Below are 19986 nucleotides of genomic sequence, written 5' to 3' on the forward strand. Positions count from 1 at the left end.
CCACTACTACCTTGTTGATGTGTCTTGCAACATTCTATAACAAACTGTGAACAGCCCAAGTTGGTGTTGATAAATATATGAAATTTCTCCGAAATCTCGTAAAAAATATAGATTAATAAACCAAACAGAACGGCAACCTATCAATCAGCTGACTAGTTTGTTTTGTTTTTTGTTTAAAAAAGCGCTATAAATTTCAACAAACCGGTTTCGGTTGTAAAGAATGTGTAAAAGGTGTGTGATACCAATTCGCGTAGAGACTCACAAGGCAAAGCATCAAGTAAACAAACCGAATTTCTCAACAAAAAGGCAACAGATTGATTGCGTGTGCTGTCTTTCTAACTAACAGCAACGACGACTTGAGTTTCACTTTCCAGCAAGTGAAGTTGACGCAGAGCGTTGAAGAAAATTTAAAGTAAACTGGCACAAAGAGCTTATGCTAAAAGTATAATTTCTTGAGTTAATCCTTAACTTTTAGGCGAAAAAAAATATATATAGTGCAAAATGTGGAAACGTATATCTATCCAAACAGGCCTCCTACATGTTGGCAGAGGCAAAAATCAGTTCCGCTTGCGCTCTTTGGCACCTGCTTTCACTTTAACTTTTACACAACCCAATTTACGTGCATTAACGTCAACGTCAGCAGCGAAGCCAACGCCTCCGAAACATGACTGGAATCGTGCTGTCAGCGAGGCAGAACGTATTGTAGGCTACCCCACCTCATTCCTCAGTTTACGATGGCTTTTGAGTGATGAAATCGCTAATGTAGCTTTACATCTGCGGAAACTAGTGGGTAGCAATCATCCTCTACTTAAGACGGCAAAGTAATTATGTTCAAACCATATTAATATATATTGGTTTAATCTTATTATTTTTTGTATACTTCCAGGCATTTACTTTATAATGGTAAAAACACAATGCAAGCCTGGGGCCTAATTGTGCTTTTGATATCAAAGGCCGCTGGTCATGCACCTTCAGTACCAGATATGGAGCAAGATAAAAGCGCCGGAGTGCTGCATTCCCAACGCGCTTTGGCTGAAGTCACAGAAATGATTCGAATCTCCCATTTAGTGCACAATGTGAGATGATGATTTGATATTATTGCATATAATTTATTATTACATATATGTAATTACAGAGCTTGGTAAATTTGCAACCATCATCAGAGGCGGGGAAGGATACAGCCTCTTATGAAGACATGGCATTTGGTAACAAAATCGGTTTACTCACTGGGGACTATCTACTTGGTCACTCAAGCGCTGAATTAGCTAACCTACGCAATCAAGAAGTGGTGGAGTTAATTTCCTCCGCAGTTCGTGATTTTTCGGAGTCGCAATTCATTGGAGAGCGTGACGAACAAAATAATCCATTACCAAAAAAACCTGGAACTGAAACACCTAAAGCCAATGGCACAACAACAACAGAAAGCATAGATTTCGACGTGAATGATGTTATGATACCTATGAATATCTCTAAAGTTATGGGCATTCCAGAAAAGGAATGGGAATGTCGAAATATATTAAACGCAGGCAGTCTGCTTGGTAAAGCATGTCAGGGTGCTCTAAAATTGGCCGGGCAAAGCGAAGATATGCAACGACAAGCATATCTTTTTGGCAAGCATTTGTCGTTGGCATGGCAGGCATGTTTAGATGCCGAGCCCTTTCAGAGTAGTACACTACCGATGGGTAATAAATTTTTGTTTCATCTAATACATACATTTTATAACTTATATCACTTTCAGATACCACATTTAGTCTGGTAAGCGCGCCAGTTCTATTTCAACTTGAATACGACCCTTCACTGTATGATGAAATTGAAAAAGGGCGAGTATCAGTAGAAAATATCGACTACACCAAGATACACAAATCAATTCTAGCTGGGCCCGGTCTGGAAAAGACCAAAGCTTTACAGCGCAAACATACGACGGCAGCAATGGAAGTGTTAAAAAAATTCCCTCCTACTGATGCACGCACAGCTTTGGAAAACATTATTCTAGCAATGCAGGACTTGTAATTAGAGATAAAAATGCACAAAACAATTTGACCGATAACAAATAAAGTCGGATATTTAGTTTTTGTACTATCTTATATAATATTTATTTAACCTCTTCGGTTATTGACTCATTACAATTGTTGTTTTTTTACTCTATGTTAAGCAAATATATACTTAATTTTCTATTTTCTTTGTTCATTTTATATGCACTACTTTTATCAGTACGAGATGTCTGCGACGATCATAATCGAAATATTGTGGAAAATCGGTTTCAATATATTCAAACAACCACGGTTTATTCAGTGTCTGCTTCAAGAAATATTCGAACATTGGCGCCACCGTGTCCATCTCCGACAGTGTAAAAACGTATCGCTTTTCTAGTGCTATATAAGCTGTTTTATCTTTTCCTGATAGTTTTCCGCGCTCAAACAAAACATCTAAAACACGTATAAATGCATCGGTTAGGTTATCATCATAAATAACATCAGCTGCAACCACCACATCACAATTGTCAATAGCCTCCAAAAGTGCAGGAGAATATTCTTGGACAGGCTTTAGAAAATCAAATTCCAAGACATCTATGTTATTAGGTTTGTGAAGCAGTACTGAATTGTGTTTTATGTTTTCGCGTATTAAGTCTAAAATACCGCCAACATTCACATCTGTGCATACCACCTTTTTCGCATAGATCGCTGCAGCAATACTTGTCAAACCAACACCTGCACCCAGTTCAAGCACAACCTTGTCACGAAATTCATTTCTTTTATGAAAAATATAATCAGCTAATAGCAATGCACCACGCCAAACTTGCAGCCCTACCAAACGCAATTCGGTAGCTTCAGAATGTTCAATCTTAATCAACCCTCCTGGACCAGAAACTGATTTTCGTCGCACAACTAAGTCACCATCCTCGTCGGCAATGACTCCATTATAAGCCGTTGTATCATCACCTTCTGGCGGATATTTAAATTGGAATTTGGACAATACTCTACCGTTGTCAGCCTTGACTGGGTTGTAGTTGGTCTCCTCATAGATTTCACTGGTCACTTTGTACATTCTGCTTCGTACCACTAACCACCTTATATAATAATCTGTGCTTTCACTACCGCAAGCCCTTATTAAATGACAAAAAAGTATATTTTTTGATTTTGCACATTATATTTAATGCCCCGGTACTGATTTGCTGTGTTTCGTTATAAATAACTCTGAACTTGGCAATCAATCAGAGTTGTTCGCATAGTTTTGGAAATGTGCAAAGTATATCGACTTAATCGATTTCTGATTCAGAATTCGAGCAGCTTATCATCACATTGTTAACAGTTACACTATTGCTCGCGGTTTTAGGAAGTCTGACGTCAGATCCCTTTCCAATACAAAACAAACAAAAGAAGGAGAATAAATTGCATGATTGTGAAAATTCAATGAATGTGAATTCAGTTAAGTTAAACGAAGTGCCGTGTGCTAAATTGTGAAAGCAGTTTTTTCTGCGTTTTTAGGCGAAAGACGCCATAACAAGAAAATGTGTTTGGGTGCGTATAATATCTTGTGTTTGACTGTTTCCATTCGCCTACTTTTCCTCTTCACAAACAGGTAATTCCCTTCTTTTTGCTTGTTTATTCATGGGCTCTGACGACACGGACGAAACATCAGTGGTATGTGGGACATGCTCCAACTACCGCTACGCCTCTTCTATTCACTACTTCTCTGCTCGACTAACTTGACGAAAAATGTGCATGCGAAAGCAACAAAAAAAAGGCGCTTCTATTCGCCACTTCTCTGCTGGATTAACTTGCCAAAAACTTTGCTTGTGAACGCAGTACCAAAGTTATCGAGTAAGATTTGCCGCTAGCGATGGTTATACCTCATTAAACTGGTATAACTCATTATCTTACAAAAACATGTAATTTAAGGCAATCTACTCCAGCGTTACCAAGATATGTTCATTTATACCAGTTCCTTCATCTATTCGTCACTTGCTAACGCATAGCAATATAAGAGGCCTACTATAACATTCCTTTTCCTCGGTTACTGTCCACCATGGAACCGCTTTAATATTTTTTCAAGGTGGAGCTGTGTTTATGTCTATTGACACAACATGTTCCTAGGTTCCTTTTCTGTGGGTGTATGGAGAGTATATCATCGATAGTATACTCTTCCCCCATGTGTTCATAAGTGGTTCTGAGCAAGTGAAACTTCGCAAAATGTGTAATAGTCCGAAAATGTCCGGTGAGTATCTGAGTTAGGTATTAGTCGATACACAGCTCCCTTTTATCTGCCCTTCGAGATTTTACTGTTCTTCTTTGGCATTCGACCATCGCTTCGCTCTTTCTGTACCTTTTTCTGCTACCGTAGTTTTCACTCCTTAAACTCCATATAGATGATACAGCTTCATCGCATAGTTTCTAACTGGTATCTTTTTGGCGCAACGTATATTGCGTCGCCCGATTTCGTTCTATAAGCGCATGCGGTGCGTTGCTTACTGCATCTATGGATACGGATCAACTCTCGCATATGACTACATATGTTTGGCCTCAGCCCATATCGCAGCTGTGTATAACACCATAGAGTCGGCCACAGTTGATATAAGTCGTTTCCTTGGCAGCCGCTGCTTTAAAATCAACTGCTGCCAAATATTGCCTTGTGTGGAGCATGACTCTGAGATATTTAATCACCTCCTGTGAAAATATTTCGTGCCCATCAACCATACTCTTCATAGCCCTTTTTTGCCCTCGTGCATTTATAGGCACCGCCTCCGTTTTCAAGATTGCTAGCTGCAGGCCCGCATTACATTAGGGGGTTTGATGGTGCTCTGATAATATCCGGGGAGGCTTAGATGTTCCGATTGTGGCCTTGATGAAGGCACCGGCACATGATGTGAAGTAGAGAGCGCCTGATGGCGAGAACAACATTGAATACATCTAACCGAAGTTTAGTTCGAGCCATCCGGTATGTTTCATTTCAGTTCGATAATTTCGAACGCTGCATGCTCTCTAGTTATGCTAATACCTATAAAAACGATTGTGTTCAGTGAATTCATGATATTCGTTTCTTAAATATATATACAATTTTTTAAACAGAATAAACTATCGATACCCGACGCTGATAAATAATTAACACCCTCTTTCGACTTCTCTGCTTTATAGCAACTTACAGTTGTGTATGACAAATATGTGTGAGCAGGTAGACATGATTGCTATATCGAAAGTCGAAGAATAAAAAGGAGGAATGAATGAACTGTCAAACGGAGAAAATACTTTGCAAAGAAACGAAAACTTTCGCCGTGGCGACGTTATAGTTGCAGATTTCCTAATGAAGCGAAGAGAAATAAAATATTTAATTCACTAATAGAACTGTAGGTAAACACACGAAAGTGCTACTAGACTTCGTTGACTAAAGTGTGGGGTGAGTTACAAAGCTGATAAATGTGATGCCAATGGACAAGGATATATCTCGTGGAGATGACCTCACTTAAACGTGGAGACGTGTTGGACTGTGTGTTGTGCTTATTTAGTTTTCTTTACGGGTTAAAAAACGTATTAATAAAATGCTACATTGTGATAGTTCCATTAATGTTCCTTGCCCTATCAAACATATTTGTTAAACGTTAATATCTGTTCTTTGAGTTGGCATAATGAAAGCAAATGCTAGGGATGTGATTTGGGTTACTGCGAAATATATATTTATATGGTTACTCAGAATCAATTGTGTAAAAGAAGTAGAAGTAACTTTCTGAATGCTGAAACGAATAAAGATTTATTTTTGCGATTTATTTGTCACTTAACTTCCATGTAGAATATTTTATGTAAATATTATTTCGTTTATTAGTAAATAACCGCGGAATGGAAGAAACCCGGTTGTTATTAAACCCAAATATAAGCAACAAGTACTGAACCTTCAATCAACACTATTTTCAGTTGGATTTTATAGCTAATTTGACAGTTAAAAATCACTTGTATATGAGCGAAAGAGTGCGCTGTTGTCATACTTTTTCTTGCAGTTGAGCTGTCAAAGTGAAGAAATGAAAAAAAATTTTCAGCAGCTCATTGGAACAAAAATCTTATTAGAAATCATTAAAAACTTCTATTTTTATTGAGAAAAAGACTTGGAAATAGATTCGAATTGTTTGCGCAGAGTGTTTTGTGAAAAATATGTGAAACAATATAAATACTCGGGTGATACATCAAATGCATTTCTGTAAATCTGTGTAAAAAATGCTGTGGTGAAGGAGAGGTTGAAAGTCAATCGACAGCAAGAAATAAAACGTCTCTGAAAGGCTGCTCGGAGTCCATATTTATGATTTGAAATTAAAATATTTAATTGATCTCTTCTTCCAGTGCTGTGCCAGACGTGTTTTAAATATTATTAAATATTAAAAAAAAATAAGTCTTCAGAATTATTTTGTACAAAAAAAAAAGTTTCAAAGTATCAGTAACTAAACAAACGAACGACGTAGAAAATTCAAAGTAGGACGTGGATAAAAGGTGAATCAAAAATGTTTTGGGACAAAAGCTATACACCGTCACAGAATATAGAGGCGCTGCTGGAGAAAGAGGTGAGTTGCGTATGTACATATATACTCGTATGTATGTGTCGAATGGCAATTACTTCACGTATGTTGTGTGGCTTGATGAGCTTTGGAGGGAGTTGGAAATAATCAAGATATTATGTTTCCATGCTAGTGCACACGCAACAGTGCCCAATCATTTCTACATACTCTAACTCCATTATGAGTATGAGTATGTTTTTGTTGTACCAGTGTGCCTTTCCACATAGCCGACGAAGATGTGAAGACATCAACAAATAAACTAATGAATACATTTCATTAAAATAAAGTTTCCGTAGAAGTTCCGTTACTATTATATTTTATGTTATTTGCAGAACGTTACAGTGGAAGAATTTCTGGACGATGATGACATATTACTGGAGTGTAGATCACAAAAAAAAACTATTGTTAATTAGTAAGTTTTAACTTATTTATTATTTGAGTTTAGTGATTTCTTTGAAAGAGAATTATTGCACACATTATAAATATTATATATTTATAAGCAGCACTGATTCAAGATTGTGATAATATGCAAGCACTTATTTTTTCGCTTTTGTAGTTTCACTCGTCCTGATGTAATAAAGCGCCTTGTTGAACTCATTACAACAGAACCATCTGAGAATCTACCTTTGGCACAAAGATATCGACATGCAAATATGGCTTGTGAAATTTTAACGTTGTATGTATTAAAAATTTAATAATTTACCATGCGAAAATGGCTGAAAAACTAACATGTTTGTAATTCTCAGTGGTTTACCGTCCCTAGATGAGAAGCTTTTGTCAGATGAAGATATATTAAAAACACTTTATTCATATCTGGAAAACGAACCACCGCTGAATCCTTTGCTATCGTCATTTTTTAGCAAAACATTTAGTATGCTCTTCACAAAAAAGGCTGAACAAGATTGGTTTTTGTATCAACAAATGTGCCTAAAACTCTTGGAATACATTAAGTCGCAAAATAATTTTTTGGATTTGATTTGTAAGCATTTTTTCACACCCGTCATACCCGATTTAATAATGCAAATGATGAGGGATGTAGAAGGTGGTCAAATGAAAAGGAATTTATATGAAGTAAGTTACATCTTCGCTATATACATACAACAAAACAGCTTCCCTATTAATACATCCATGCTTTAAATTACAGTGGCTCACTGGAGATAAACTTGTAGAGAGACTGATTGCAATAATTGGTAATCCTCAAGAAGCCGACAAACATACAAATGTTGCGGAATTCCTCTGTGATTTAATACAGCAAGGTCGTTCCATGCGTTACTTGGAGCAGGAGAACGACACTTTTGAGCCCACATTCGATGGTTCGAATCCAATTTTGAAATCTATCGAGAGTGAGCGAAATGTTGAAGCCTTGTTGAATGTGATTTTGGAACCAAACGCGCAAGAGAGCGCAATCGTATCAGGAATATCGGTTGTACTTATTCTTCTAAAACCTGTGGTGTTTACGTAAGTATATATGTACATACTTCATTTCAATGTTTCATTATATATCTTAATCGCTTATTAACTTAATGCACTGTTATTTTAGTGAAGAACCTAATTCAGATCGTATGAAAATCATACAAGATCGTGAAAAGGAGTGTAGTGAACAAATACTCTCTACTGTGATCCGTGTCATTGCACCACGTCTTAAAGATTTCAATGAGCTACTCAGAAACCCGCCAAATGTAAGTATCCATACAACAAAAAGTGACTACATTATCCGCGCATCCTTATTATAAGAAGATATTCTGTATTACGGAATAAATTTAGGAATTAAAAATAATAGTATTGCTGAAGCTGAAGTATTTTCGGTATTATCTTCTCGAAAGGTAAACAACTTAATCAGTAATTTTTTTTGCATTCCATGATTTCCGACACTCGTAGGAATTGCGAAATTATGCGAAATATCATACGAAACCGATATGGTTAATTAAATTGGTCTCTTTTTTGTTGGTAAAAATATATATGAGCGCTACCAATACCAAACGGTTTGAGAAAGTAATAAAATATAGTAACTGAATGTAAATGTAAATGCCTTGAGACATAAATATGTATTTCTAGTTGTCAATCATAGTAATTTATTTTTTTATCCATAATAATTTCCAGAAACCAGAAATAGTGACTACAGCAGCTAAGCTATCACAGCCTTTTGGGATGACACGTTTGCAAATCTGCCGTATTTTTACAGTATTATTGCAAACAAAAAACGAAGAGATTTTGAATACGTAAGTTCATTAAGTAGTATTTTGAATGCTACTGTGTGTTAATAACATAATATAATTTTTGGCTTACTTAAGCGTCTGTGAAACGGATTTTTTTGAAACTCTGCTCACCCTCTTCAAGCAATATTGTTGGAATAATTTTTTGCACAGCGAAGTTGAAAAGTGTCTTCAATTAGTATTTTATACGCAACTATCAAAAAACAATAATTCAATGCAAGGCAGTACAATAGGAAATGATGGATCTTTCAATAAAACGGAAAATAATATCGAACATACCTCGTTTTTCGATTTCGTTTTCAAGTCTGATAATAGAAAAGGCGTTGATAACAACGAAGCTACTGATGAAAGCGACACTGTTGAAAAGGAAGATGAAAAGTCTTCAGAAAAAGAAGATATTGAAATGAAAACGGATGAACAAATTCCCGATGATAAAGGCGAAACAATAAACGAAGATAAATTAGAAAACATTGATACCACATCAAATGTTAACGCCATGGAAACGGATGATGGTACTGTAGAAAAGGCGGCAGAAAATGAAGAAAAGCCGCCTGTTCCAGATTTCGTTGGTGACAGAGAAAGTGCAGAAAACAAGCAGAACAAAACCAAAGTTGACACCGATACTGGTCCGTCCGTATTACAAATACACGTGCGTACTATTCATATGCAAATTATAAAAAGCAAACGAAAAAAAACGTATTTGATTTTTTCAGGTGATTGAAAAGTGCAAGCTAATTTCAAAATTAATTGACTGCTGGAAACAAAACACAGACATGGAGTAAATGCTTTGGAATTTTTTATTGCTGAACGTTTCTTTCAATGTAACATAACTTTTTCTTTTAATAGATCAACCGAAAAGGGCCGTCGCCTCGGCTATATGGGACATTTAATAAAAATATTCAAACATATTACGAATAGTATATCAGAATCTAAACATATCGGTGCCTTAATTGAGAGTAATTTAAGTGATGAGTTTGAGTTAAAATTGTGGCAATCAATAATAAATCCAACCGATGGTGATCTTACAAAGGCCTTAGCCACACAAAGTAAAATGTTAGCGAATTGTAACGCTCATGAAGCGGGTGACTACAGTCAACATTTACCAAAAGATTTTCTGGGTGATAATAGTACTTGGGATTACATAATGTCATCAAATGTGATGTCAACGAATATGATGTAAGTTCTTTATACTGCATACCTAATCATTGTTATAATTTATGCTTATTTCTTACTAATAATTAATTGCAGCAATAACCTTGGCTTCAGTGATTCCGGCTCAAACGTAAGTTATATCTAATTGGTGCAAATGTCATGAGTGCTAATCATGTACGTAGACATATTTAGTGTGTATAAGAGGATTGCGTACCATAAATAAGCCATACATGTTGAAAGTTTGTAATTGTATTGCATAGTTAAGTCGCAAATTATAGTTTTGTATTCAACTCTAATTGGTTTAAGCAAATCGATAAAAATTATATCAGAATAAATGTTCATTTCAACTAGCAACTATTTTAGTAGCATTTGCATGCAAAGTTAGTTATATTGTTTATTTGAAAGATTATTTCTATTAAGGTACAAAAATCCATTTGCGACTCAGAGTATGCAATGCACTCAGCATTTGTAAAATAGTATTTTAGACAAGAGTTTTGTAATTATGCACAGGCACAGTTAACACATATTAACACTTCATTTTCATATCATTTTGTAATGTCACTTAAAACATTTTTCACAAGATGCTTTTTTAATAGTCAATAAAAACGCTTAAACATTTGTAAACATAAAAGCTATTGCCATTTTGAACCATTTATTCTCAAGTGTCCGGTTTGTTGTTAATACACTGTTTTTTAAACACCAATTAACATTGTTTTCGTTATTGAGAAAAAGTGGAGAGAGTGAGAGTAGTAGTTTATCCAATTTATAGTCACAGTAGTTCTATGTATGTAGTTCTATGTATTCATTTCACTTTCATCACTTTCTGCTATCTTTGTCTATTTGTCGTGTCCTGAACGCAATTCGAAAATGTGCGCCAACCACCATCACCCAATCTAAAAAAAAAGGACATAGTTTTTGCGCTTGAACATGACATCTATCGCAATAATCTGCTCGAAAACGATCATAACGCCGAAAACGACCTTAATTTGTTTCAGTTTGGTCGCAATATAGACGACGATGATGACAACAACGATGAAAACAATGCTGGCGGTGACAGCAGCGGCGGCGGCGGCGGCAGTGGCAACGGTTCATCGCTCTTCGGCAAAAATGCCATTTCAACATCAGCACTACAAGCATTCGGTGTAACCAACAACCCGTGGGATCACATGGATCCATTCAGCGATCTAACTGCGAATAGCAATTCTACACCTTGGGCAACCGACTTTAGCTCGGATAATTTTGCTGATTTCGATTCGCATTTTAGTTCGTTCACCAATGATTTAGGGGAGAGTTTGATTAGTGCGGCAACCACAACATCTGGAACTGCTGCGATTAAAGAGAATAGCAACGACGATGATGACGATCGCAACAATAGTGGCAGCGGCGTTGGGGTTGGTAATCAGCAACAGCAGAATACGACTGACAACGGTACAGCCTTGAGTGGCACTGGTCGACCCGTTGCAACAGGGAGTAAATCCGAAACAGGCTATGATAATAACGCAAATGTAGAGAGAAATGAAACGTTGGTAACGCAAGAAATTGGCGAATTTGCCGATGGTACGGATGCTGTTGATGACGACGATGTAGATGTGTCGAATGAGAAGGCCATGGCCACTTCGCTAGTGCGTACATTACAATCGGTCATGCAGGATTCAGAGGATGACTACGAGGATGATGAAGGCATGTGGACAAAACCGCTGGGCGGTAGCGCGGTGGATGCGTCCGATGACAAATGTGATGATGAATGCGAGTCGCAAACTAATAAGCTGCGCTTCACCAACGGCCCAAGTAGCAAAGATGTTCACGAAAATGAAAATACACATAAATTGTAAGCGCTTTTCCGTCTCCTTATTTCACTTTCTTCGAATGCTCTATCATTGATCGCAACAATGCCTGTGCCAACTCCAACTATATATTCAATAACACACGCACTCGTTGCTTTACAAGATTAGATCATTGTGTGTTTAGGGCTTTTCTATCGAACAGGCAAGGCATAGTTCCAATTAGTTATGTAATAAAGTGTTTGGTGGTATATGTATTCGAAAGCTAATGATAGAAAATCAGAGAGTAATATTGTTTCTGTTTGATTATTACAATTAAAAAAGGAATTCGATTTTTGATTCCTTATGGTACTACAACCATTGTTCGCTTTGGGCGCTTATAGTTTGTGATTCAGACTCTCGCAGAGTTTAGTATTTCTAAATATTATTATTTTTACTTTCCCATTATTGCAAGGCGAAATGGTTGAAGTACCAGTCTGGCGCTTCCCAAATAGTACAATTATTATAAGTAAAATTTCAATAGCATACTGGTCTGACTGTTAGTGCTGAGTCGAATGCTTCCAAATAGAATTCTAACCTAATTAAATTAAAAAAAAATAAATTTGTTTAATTAGTTTTGTTTTTAATTTAAAAAAATTAGTTTTAAATTAAAAAAAATATAAATTTGTTTATTTAGTTTATAATTCTATTTGGAGGGATAGAGATTAGCTTGGATTTAATTCATACAGCCATTTTGATTTCGTTCAAAAATATTCTGTACAAAAAGTTATTAACCAATACTTCAAATTTGGTTGGCTATGTTTCTGCTAACTGAGGCCTAAGAGATCCATAGGCATTTGCAATTACAAAATTAAATAAAAGCAAATACAACAAGTATGGCAGCGACTAAGTTCGAATATACCCGGCGCACATTTTATCTTCAAATAAAACAGATTTTTTAAAATTTACTTGAAAAGTGCAGTCTATTTGCACAACTTTTTTTGTGCTCTATATCCCTTCTATGATATGATTACTCGTATTAAATCTCAGCACTGTTTCGTTAAAAGTTACAGAAATATTTGAATTTTTTTTCAACTTTTAAAACCGCCGTTATATGGAAGGTGAGCGTAGCTATTGTTTCATGTCACTAATAAGTGTACTAAATTGCTTAAAGATATCTCAGGTAGCAAATACAGCCGAAAAGATGACAATAAAAATTCCATTGTATGGCAGAGGGGTGAGGTTTTTGTCAAATATCAATAACTTTCAAAATCACATTTGATAAGGCCAAAGGCGATGAGTGTACTATAGGATAGTTTGATAAAGTGGTATCATAGATAAATGTAATCATTCCCATTTTCCACTTTTTTCAAATAAGCATATTTATTTCTTTGGTCAACCCGTTTATTAATTTTGGTCAAATTTGCTTTACGAATTAGTGCAAATTCTGCTAATTTTTAATACCAGCCTAAGTTGAACGAAGGGCAAGATATGAAAATTCGTTCAGATATCTAAATTTTAACTCTAGTTGTCGTATGCAAAGCGCGCAGGCGGATGCATAAAAAAAAAAGACTAAATCGAATTTTTTCGGCATTATGATAATTTTGGAAAACATATTTTTATATCTATCTCGATTTTGGTAGACTTTTACAAGCAACAAACATAAAACTCATGAAATAAAATTTTAACAGAGTTTAAAACATTATAAAAATTTGTCTTTAAGTAAGCAGATAGCCATTTTTCTAACAAAATTTCTACGCACAAATTTGATAAATGGCAAATTTTTTAAGCAAACATCTAATTAAATCTAAAAAATAAAAATGAATATATAATTGGCGTGTTCACTTCTATTTGTCTGGTTTGTCTTGATGTTGTTCCACAAATGGTAGGACCTACATTTTTAAGCCGACTCCGAACGGTAAATGGTTTTTATGAAGAGCTTTTCCATGGCAAAAATACACTCGGAGGTTTGCCATTACCTGCCGAGGGACGACCGCTATTAGAAAAAACTTTTTATTGTACATACATTGGTAAAAGTTACCAGCGCAGCATAGGTCAAACGTAAATTACAAAATGCCCGTCAAAGCTAGTAATGAGAGTTAAAAAAACACAAAGCTTTTCAAGTAAGGTGTGCATCCAAAACCTGCATACCTGCATATCTTAACATCAAAACCAAGTTGGCACACACGTAATTATAGGCCTTATCTATGTGAACACTCAGCTCTTATAGGTATAATAGAAATGTTGAAAGCCAAAAATGAAATTGATATTTCGTTCGATAATGTTCGATTCCGTCCAAACTTAAATATTTCTATACTTTAAATCAATAAAAAAAAAAAAATCTTCTATTTACGGTTTTTTGGTTTCTGGTTTTAAAATGTTAAAAAAAAAATCAATTGGAACTGGTGCTTTGTCTCTGTAGAAACGTTCGATAGTTTTTAAAATGATTTATCTGCATTCATTGCTTTCAGAAACAAAATTGATGATGATGATTCCAACACAATTGCAACGGCGAATATTAATGATATCGAAGGTATTGAGAGTATTAAAGGTGCTGCTGTGGTTGGTAATACAAAACGTACAGGCAGTTTCACATCGTCGGACGGCGTCAATGATGTGGGGTGCAAGGCTACAGCGATGACCAACACAACATAGGCCAGTAATGCTGTTGAGATTGCGCCAACAACAACAACAACATAAGTGAATTGTGCTGGTACATGAATACAATACAAGAAACACATACATGCATATGTACATACGTATGTCATACGTATCTACTTACATACCTATAAATACATATATATTATAGTACGAGTATATATATATAAGAAAACGCTCAAAGACACGCATCGCACTGCAAGCGAAACACTTCATTTGACGCGCCAAAAAGCGTCATGCCAAAGGTTGAGGTACCGCCCATGTATAAACTTAGAATTAAAACTATACCAATCAATATACATACATACTATACATATACATAAACATACTCAAACATAAGCACGCAAATGCACTAACGCATGGTCGCTGTACGCAGACAGGTATTCTACATATAACAAATAGTCATACACACATAAATAAATGCAAAAAAAACAAAAAAAAAAAAACAAAAACAAAAAAAAAGCAACAACAGTTAGCCATTCGTATAAACTGGAATAAATGTATATATATGGAGTGTGATTAGAAACAGAAAATAGTAGTAAATGAAAAGCGAAGGTAAGAAGAACAACAACAACAATATAATGTAAATACATACATACATATATGTCAATAAGAGCGCATGTTGCAACGTCTATGCATATACAGGAGGGTTTGTCGGATCAAATTGCACCTATAGAAAAATACAATGTTGCATGAATGTTGATGAAGAGCGCGCAACACGGCATTGCAACATTCGTAAGCAAGCTTCCTTGTTTGAAACGATGTAACGAAATGTAACCTTTTGAAGTATTGAAATACAATATTTCCAAAAACCAAAAAAAAAAAAAACATTATAATAAATAAAAAATTTATTGGAATTATGAAAAAAGAGCAACACACGATTTTGTATAGAATAATTAAACAAAAAACAAGGGTTTGTTCGTAAACGCAGTATTATAGGTAGTTGCATTGCGCGATTGACGTTAGCAAAAAGGCCTTTCGCGCGGCTGTTTGAATAAAAAGTATTTTAATAATAGGATTTCTGGAGCCAGTGCAGTAAGTATTTTGCTGTTGCGAGAAATCGAAGCCAAGTTTAAAAGTCAATCATGGAGTGCAACTATAATACTGCCCCAAACAAACAAGCCCCAAGGTTGAAATTATTATATTTAAATCTGCTGATACAGTAATGCAAAGAAAAGAAAAAATGTAAACAAGCCAATATGAGTATAATTTATATTCTTTGTATTATATTTACTTTATATGTTTTTGCGTAGAGGTGAAATTAACGAAAGTGCGTACGCATATGCAAGTAACAATAAAGGGTGTGTGCAGAGTTGAATAGTTGTGTTAAATGTTTGTGGCGAAATGTGCTGCGACGAGTTTAGAAAATCCAACTTCACGTCACTAGTAGACAATTTTCGGTCTTGAAGCACTTTTGGGAGCCTCTTCGTGCAATAAGTGACAACTACATTAGCAACAACAATTAGATATTCCGAAATTTGGAAAATACAATATAATTTATGGTTAAAACAGTTTGAGGCATATAAAATATTGAGTGAAACTTTCCATTATGAATTATATATTAAAATGAGCTAATATCTTATTTCTTTAAAAACAGATACGCAAACAAATACGATAAAATACATTTCTTGAGCCAAATTTTGAACAAAATTTTCTTTTTCATCTACACAATCCCATACAAACATACATCTTTATGCATCATAAGCTGTTTTTTCGTTCAATGCGCTTTATAACTGCATACACCCTGTATGCACTTGGAATATGTAGTTGTGTCGTTACTACTAGTAGCATATAAAATTATATCGTGTATTAACACCATACATATATACATATGTATATGTGTATAAACATACCCGCCCAAAATGAATTAATGTACTATTACTGAAATAAAATGTAGCTATTTAAGAAGGGAATTACAATAAAGGACGAACAACGAACGGACTGCTCAAAACGTACAGACCACTACGAAATGAATACGTAGTAGTGAATAATACATTTAAAATAAATAAAAAAAAATAAAATAGCATTGAAGTAATTGAAGCAAAATCAATGGAAATAAAAATTAAGGAATAATATAAAATTCCAAGAGAAATAACCTAAGCATAAGTGACGAAAGACACGAACACTAACACTTACACACACATATACAACAGAGAAAACACCACCCTCGCTCTATATGCCAATTATCTATTTACGTTTTTCTTACTTTTTATTATCTACTACTTTTTATCTACTATAAAACTTATGCTTTTTATCATACATACATATTCAATATTTGTATACTTTAAAGCAAATGAACCAAGTGCAAAAAACAATTAAAACTATTTTATAGGGAACTAAAGAAAAGTTAACTAGATTTGCAACAAAAAGATTAATTAAAAATAAATAATATATTAAATAAATAATAATAAAATACAAAATAGATAACGAAGACGATAAGTGCTGAGAAATCAAAAGTTTAAGAGATTTACTTAAAAATGCCAAATTATGTATTTTAATTTGCTTAGAAATTATTGTAAAATTTATTAATAACCTGGAAAATGGGGAGAGGCATGGAAATTGATATAAAATTGTTTTTGTTCAAACTTAATGAAGAGTGAAAAAGTTGTGGTTGTAGTAGCCACAATGGAAGTAGGCCTATAATTTGGTTGCCAATTAACTTAAATATTGTTTTAAAATTGTAAATAACTAAGATGACCAAATCGGCAAAACGAACAACCACTGTACGTAAAATAGTTGCTAGAGAGTGAAAAAATAATTACAATTAGTTGAAGTGCACTCAACTGCAAACTGCATATCAAATTTTTACGGCTGCGGAATTGTGGCAAATTTCTAAATTCGTCACTTTTTTAGCTATATTCTCCATAGTGGTCGTTCCCGCTTGCGCTGATATAAACATTTCTTTTTTTTTCGTAAACCAAAAATATATTAGCTCTACTGGGATTTATTTGTGTTGGTTGTTTATTCCCTCAATAGCCGCTAAGGCTTGCAAGCTTCTATTCTTTTCCACTTTTTTGCTTGCATGCTTTGCACAATTTTATATATATAAATAATTAACCTTAAAGGCCAAATCAAATCTGCGTGCATTTTTCCTACCGCCAAAAAATTACAAAAAAAGCATTCACTTTTAAACGAATTGAAGTCATTTAAATACTAATGAATTACTAAGAGTATGTGAATTGAAATGAAGTTTGTCAAAAAGTACAAAATCACATTCAAATGCAATTTAAGTAATAATACAAATCAGTTAGTACTATTATAGAATTTATTACAAAAACAAAAAAAACAAAAAAAAAAATTAAAATTAATTAAAATAATCGTAAAGGTTCAACTGAAGATCTTTTTTCAACAGACATTTTCTTTCGTTATTTACTTGCCCTTAAGTGCTACTGCTAGCGATATTTTTTCAATGGCAACTAACTATTAATAACTCTTATTAAATATACATACAGTGACTCACTGCTTATTTCGTAACGTCTTCTTGATTGGTACGATGAACGCTTAAGCGATTTTGGCCGAGCTTAACAAAGCGCGCCAGTCGTTTCGTTCTCGTGTTTACCAGCGCCAATTGGACACACCAAGTGAAACCAAGTTCTTATCCACCGGATCTTTCCAATGCAGAGGAGGTCTTCCTCTTCCTCTGCTACTAGCAGCTGATATCACATCGAATACTTTAAGAGCCGGAGCGTTTGTATCAATTCGAACGACTTGACCTAGTCAACGAAGTCGCTGGATCTTAATTCACTGCACTATGTCTATGTGTCGTAAAGCTCATACAGCTCATCGTTCAATTGCCTGCGATACTCTATGTTGCCAAGGTGCCAAGGTCCAAAAATCTTTCGCAGAATCTTTCCCTCAAACACTCCAAGGGACTCCATCATCGTCCAGGCTTCTGCGTCATACGATAGGACGGGAATGATGAGAGCCTTATAAAGCCAAAAAGTCATCAAATAAATTCAAAGTAACTTTAATTTAAGAAGAATATTTACAACAAAAACAAAATACAGCGAAAACGACTTTATAGCTTATTTCGTGTGTTTGGGTAAATTTATATAAATTTTATAAATATTTTACTAACTAATATTTTATACGGTAGCCATTTTATTTTAAAACTGATTTTAGCCGAGACTGTATATTCGGGTGTTACTCTCTCACTTTTTTTGGTACGCCGCTTTTAAAGTCTTGTCGGTTGTGTATGCGATATTTTCTTATATTTCGCTTAAGAACACTCCACAAATTTTGAATTACATTGAGCTCGGGCAATTGCGCTGGTGTTCCATCCCATATGGCGACATCTCCAGATAAGCCTTAATTGCGCAATATTCGAGCAATATTGGGGGGGGTCTTGATGGCAACGAAATATGTAGATCCCGAATACCTAATTTTTCAGTACTTCGCAGTACACGGCTGCAGCCATCAGACTAAGTTTGCTTTCATCAACGAAAATACAATCATTCCAAAAGTTTTCGTTATTATTAGCATAATTTTTAGCAAATTGCGCTCGCGCACTAACAAATGGTTTGTTTCGAGCTGTTCTTCACTAAAAATTGGCTTTGTGGTGAATTTTTCTTATAGTTTTCGGATTATAGTACAAGACTTTCGAGTATCAGCTGAAATTCTTTTATCGACACTGTTACACTTATGGTTGAGTCTTTCTTGATTTCCTTTAATATGCATCTTTCGTCAAATTATGAAAAAATTATATTTGGGTCTTTGCTACTTTTGAGGAACTAACTTTTTCACCGACAAAGCTTTGTATTATGTACTTAACTTTGGAGATGCTTAAACTCACATCTTTTTTCTTCGAATTAGCATTTTTAAAGAACTAAATCACTGTCTCACCTCTGGTTTCTCACAAGGAAAAATTCGTAATTCTTCTTCTTAATTGGCTCGATAAACGCTTACGCGATTTTGGCCGAATTTAGCAAAGCCAATCATTTCTTTATTATTATTATTTCTTTATTATTTTTGTTGTTCTTTGTGTTAACCAGCGCCAGTTGGACACACCAAGTGAAACCAAGTCCTTCTCCACCTGATCTTTCCAACGCAGAGGAGGCCTTACTCTTCCTTTGCTACCACCAGCTGGTACCGCATCGAATACTTTCGGAGCCGAAGCGTTTGTATCCATGACCCAGTCAGCGTAGCCGCTAGATCTATATTCGTTGCGCTATGTCTATGTCGTCGTAAAGCTTATAGCTTCATCGCCTGCGATGTTCGCCGTTGCCAACGTGCAAAGACCCAAAAATCTTACGCAGAATCCAAATAAAAATAAAAATGAAAAGAAATCTGAGAAACAACTCTAAGAAATGATTTATAGTAGGATTCAACAAAATTTGCGTAGTTTGCAAGTCGTAATATTGACGCCAATAACGGTAAAAGCTCGCACACGAAACAATATGTGCGGTCGTTTTACGCCGTACTCTGTTTTTGTTGTAAATATTCTTCTTAAACTAAAATTACTTTGCATTTATTTGTCCGTGTTTATAACTTATAATAAATATAAATTTAATTTTTTTGAAAATGTAACTTAAATAAAAAATATCATACATTTTCTTTTATACTCGTACGAAATAAGCTGAGAGCCACTGTATATAAAAGAACACATATCTGTGGATTTTTGATAAAACAACTTAAATCGACTTAGCACATTCTTAAGTATTCGTGCGCT

The 19986-nt window shown here is 35.0% G+C and overlaps 3 protein-coding genes across 7 annotated transcripts; 2 read left to right on the forward strand and 1 right to left on the reverse strand.

The window, feature by feature from the left end:
• Positions 1–192: 192 nt before the first annotated feature.
• On the forward strand, positions 193–2174 carry LOC129242493 (all trans-polyprenyl-diphosphate synthase PDSS2-like). Its single transcript, XM_054879159.1, has 4 exons — positions 193–821; positions 887–1076; positions 1136–1682; positions 1739–2174. The coding sequence occupies exons 1-4, from the start codon at positions 502–504 to the stop codon at positions 2008–2010; spliced, it is 1329 nt and encodes a 442-aa protein (XP_054735134.1). The 5' UTR covers positions 193–501; the 3' UTR covers positions 2011–2174.
• Positions 2064–3045, reverse strand: LOC129242494 (methyltransferase-like protein 22). Its single transcript, XM_054879160.1, has one exon. The coding sequence runs from the start codon at positions 3043–3045 to the stop codon at positions 2185–2187; it is 861 nt and encodes a 286-aa protein (XP_054735135.1). The 3' UTR covers positions 2064–2184.
• A 2200-nt stretch (positions 3046–5245) lies between these two features.
• LOC129241054 (serine/threonine-protein phosphatase 6 regulatory subunit 3-like) lies at positions 5246–15792 on the forward strand. Of its 5 annotated transcripts, none has more exons than XM_054877196.1 (14): positions 5246–5391; positions 6324–6541; positions 6868–6947; positions 7092–7211; positions 7282–7606; positions 7680–7993; positions 8076–8214; positions 8636–8754; positions 8827–9397; positions 9462–9526; positions 9595–9924; positions 9997–10030; positions 10806–11728; positions 14132–15792. In XM_054877196.1, exons 2-14 carry the CDS (start codon positions 6482–6484, stop codon positions 14313–14315), a joined length of 3264 nt encoding a protein of 1087 aa, XP_054733171.1. In that variant the 5' UTR covers positions 5246–5391; positions 6324–6481; the 3' UTR covers positions 14316–15792. The 5 variants fall into 5 exon arrangements, with proteins under 5 accessions (XP_054733171.1, XP_054733172.1, XP_054733174.1 ...); XM_054877197.1 differs by lacking the exon at positions 5246–5391 and adding an exon at positions 5976–6251; XM_054877199.1 differs by lacking the exon at positions 5246–5391 and adding an exon at positions 5976–6219.
• Positions 15793–19986: the final 4194 nt, after the last annotated feature.

This window comes from Anastrepha obliqua, chromosome 3, assembly GCF_027943255.1.
Source record: "Anastrepha obliqua isolate idAnaObli1 chromosome 3, idAnaObli1_1.0, whole genome shotgun sequence".
Lineage (NCBI taxonomy): Eukaryota > Metazoa > Arthropoda > Insecta > Diptera > Tephritidae > Anastrepha > Anastrepha obliqua.

Bases quoted from the DNA above. Each gene is read 5' to 3' on its own strand.
- LOC129242494 (XM_054879160.1), bottom strand. From the start codon at position 3,045: ATGTACAAAGTGACCAGTGAAATCTATGAGGAGACCAACTACAACCCA.
- LOC129241054 (XM_054877196.1), top strand. From the start codon at position 6,482: ATGTTTTGGGACAAAAGCTATACACCGTCACAGAATATAGAGGCGCTG. The intron at 6,948-7,091 runs GTAAGTTTTAAC...TCGCTTTTGTAG, and splicing joins AAAAAAACTATTGTTAATTA to TTTCACTCGTCCTGATGTAA. The intron at 7,994-8,075 runs GTAAGTATATAT...CTGTTATTTTAG, and splicing joins CTAAAACCTGTGGTGTTTAC to TGAAGAACCTAATTCAGATC.
- LOC129242493 (XM_054879159.1), top strand. From the start codon at position 502: ATGTGGAAACGTATATCTATCCAAACAGGCCTCCTACATGTTGGCAGA. The intron at 822-886 runs GTAATTATGTTC...GTATACTTCCAG, and splicing joins CCTCTACTTAAGACGGCAAA to GCATTTACTTTATAATGGTA. The intron at 1,683-1,738 runs GTAATAAATTTT...TATCACTTTCAG, and splicing joins GAGTAGTACACTACCGATGG to ATACCACATTTAGTCTGGTA.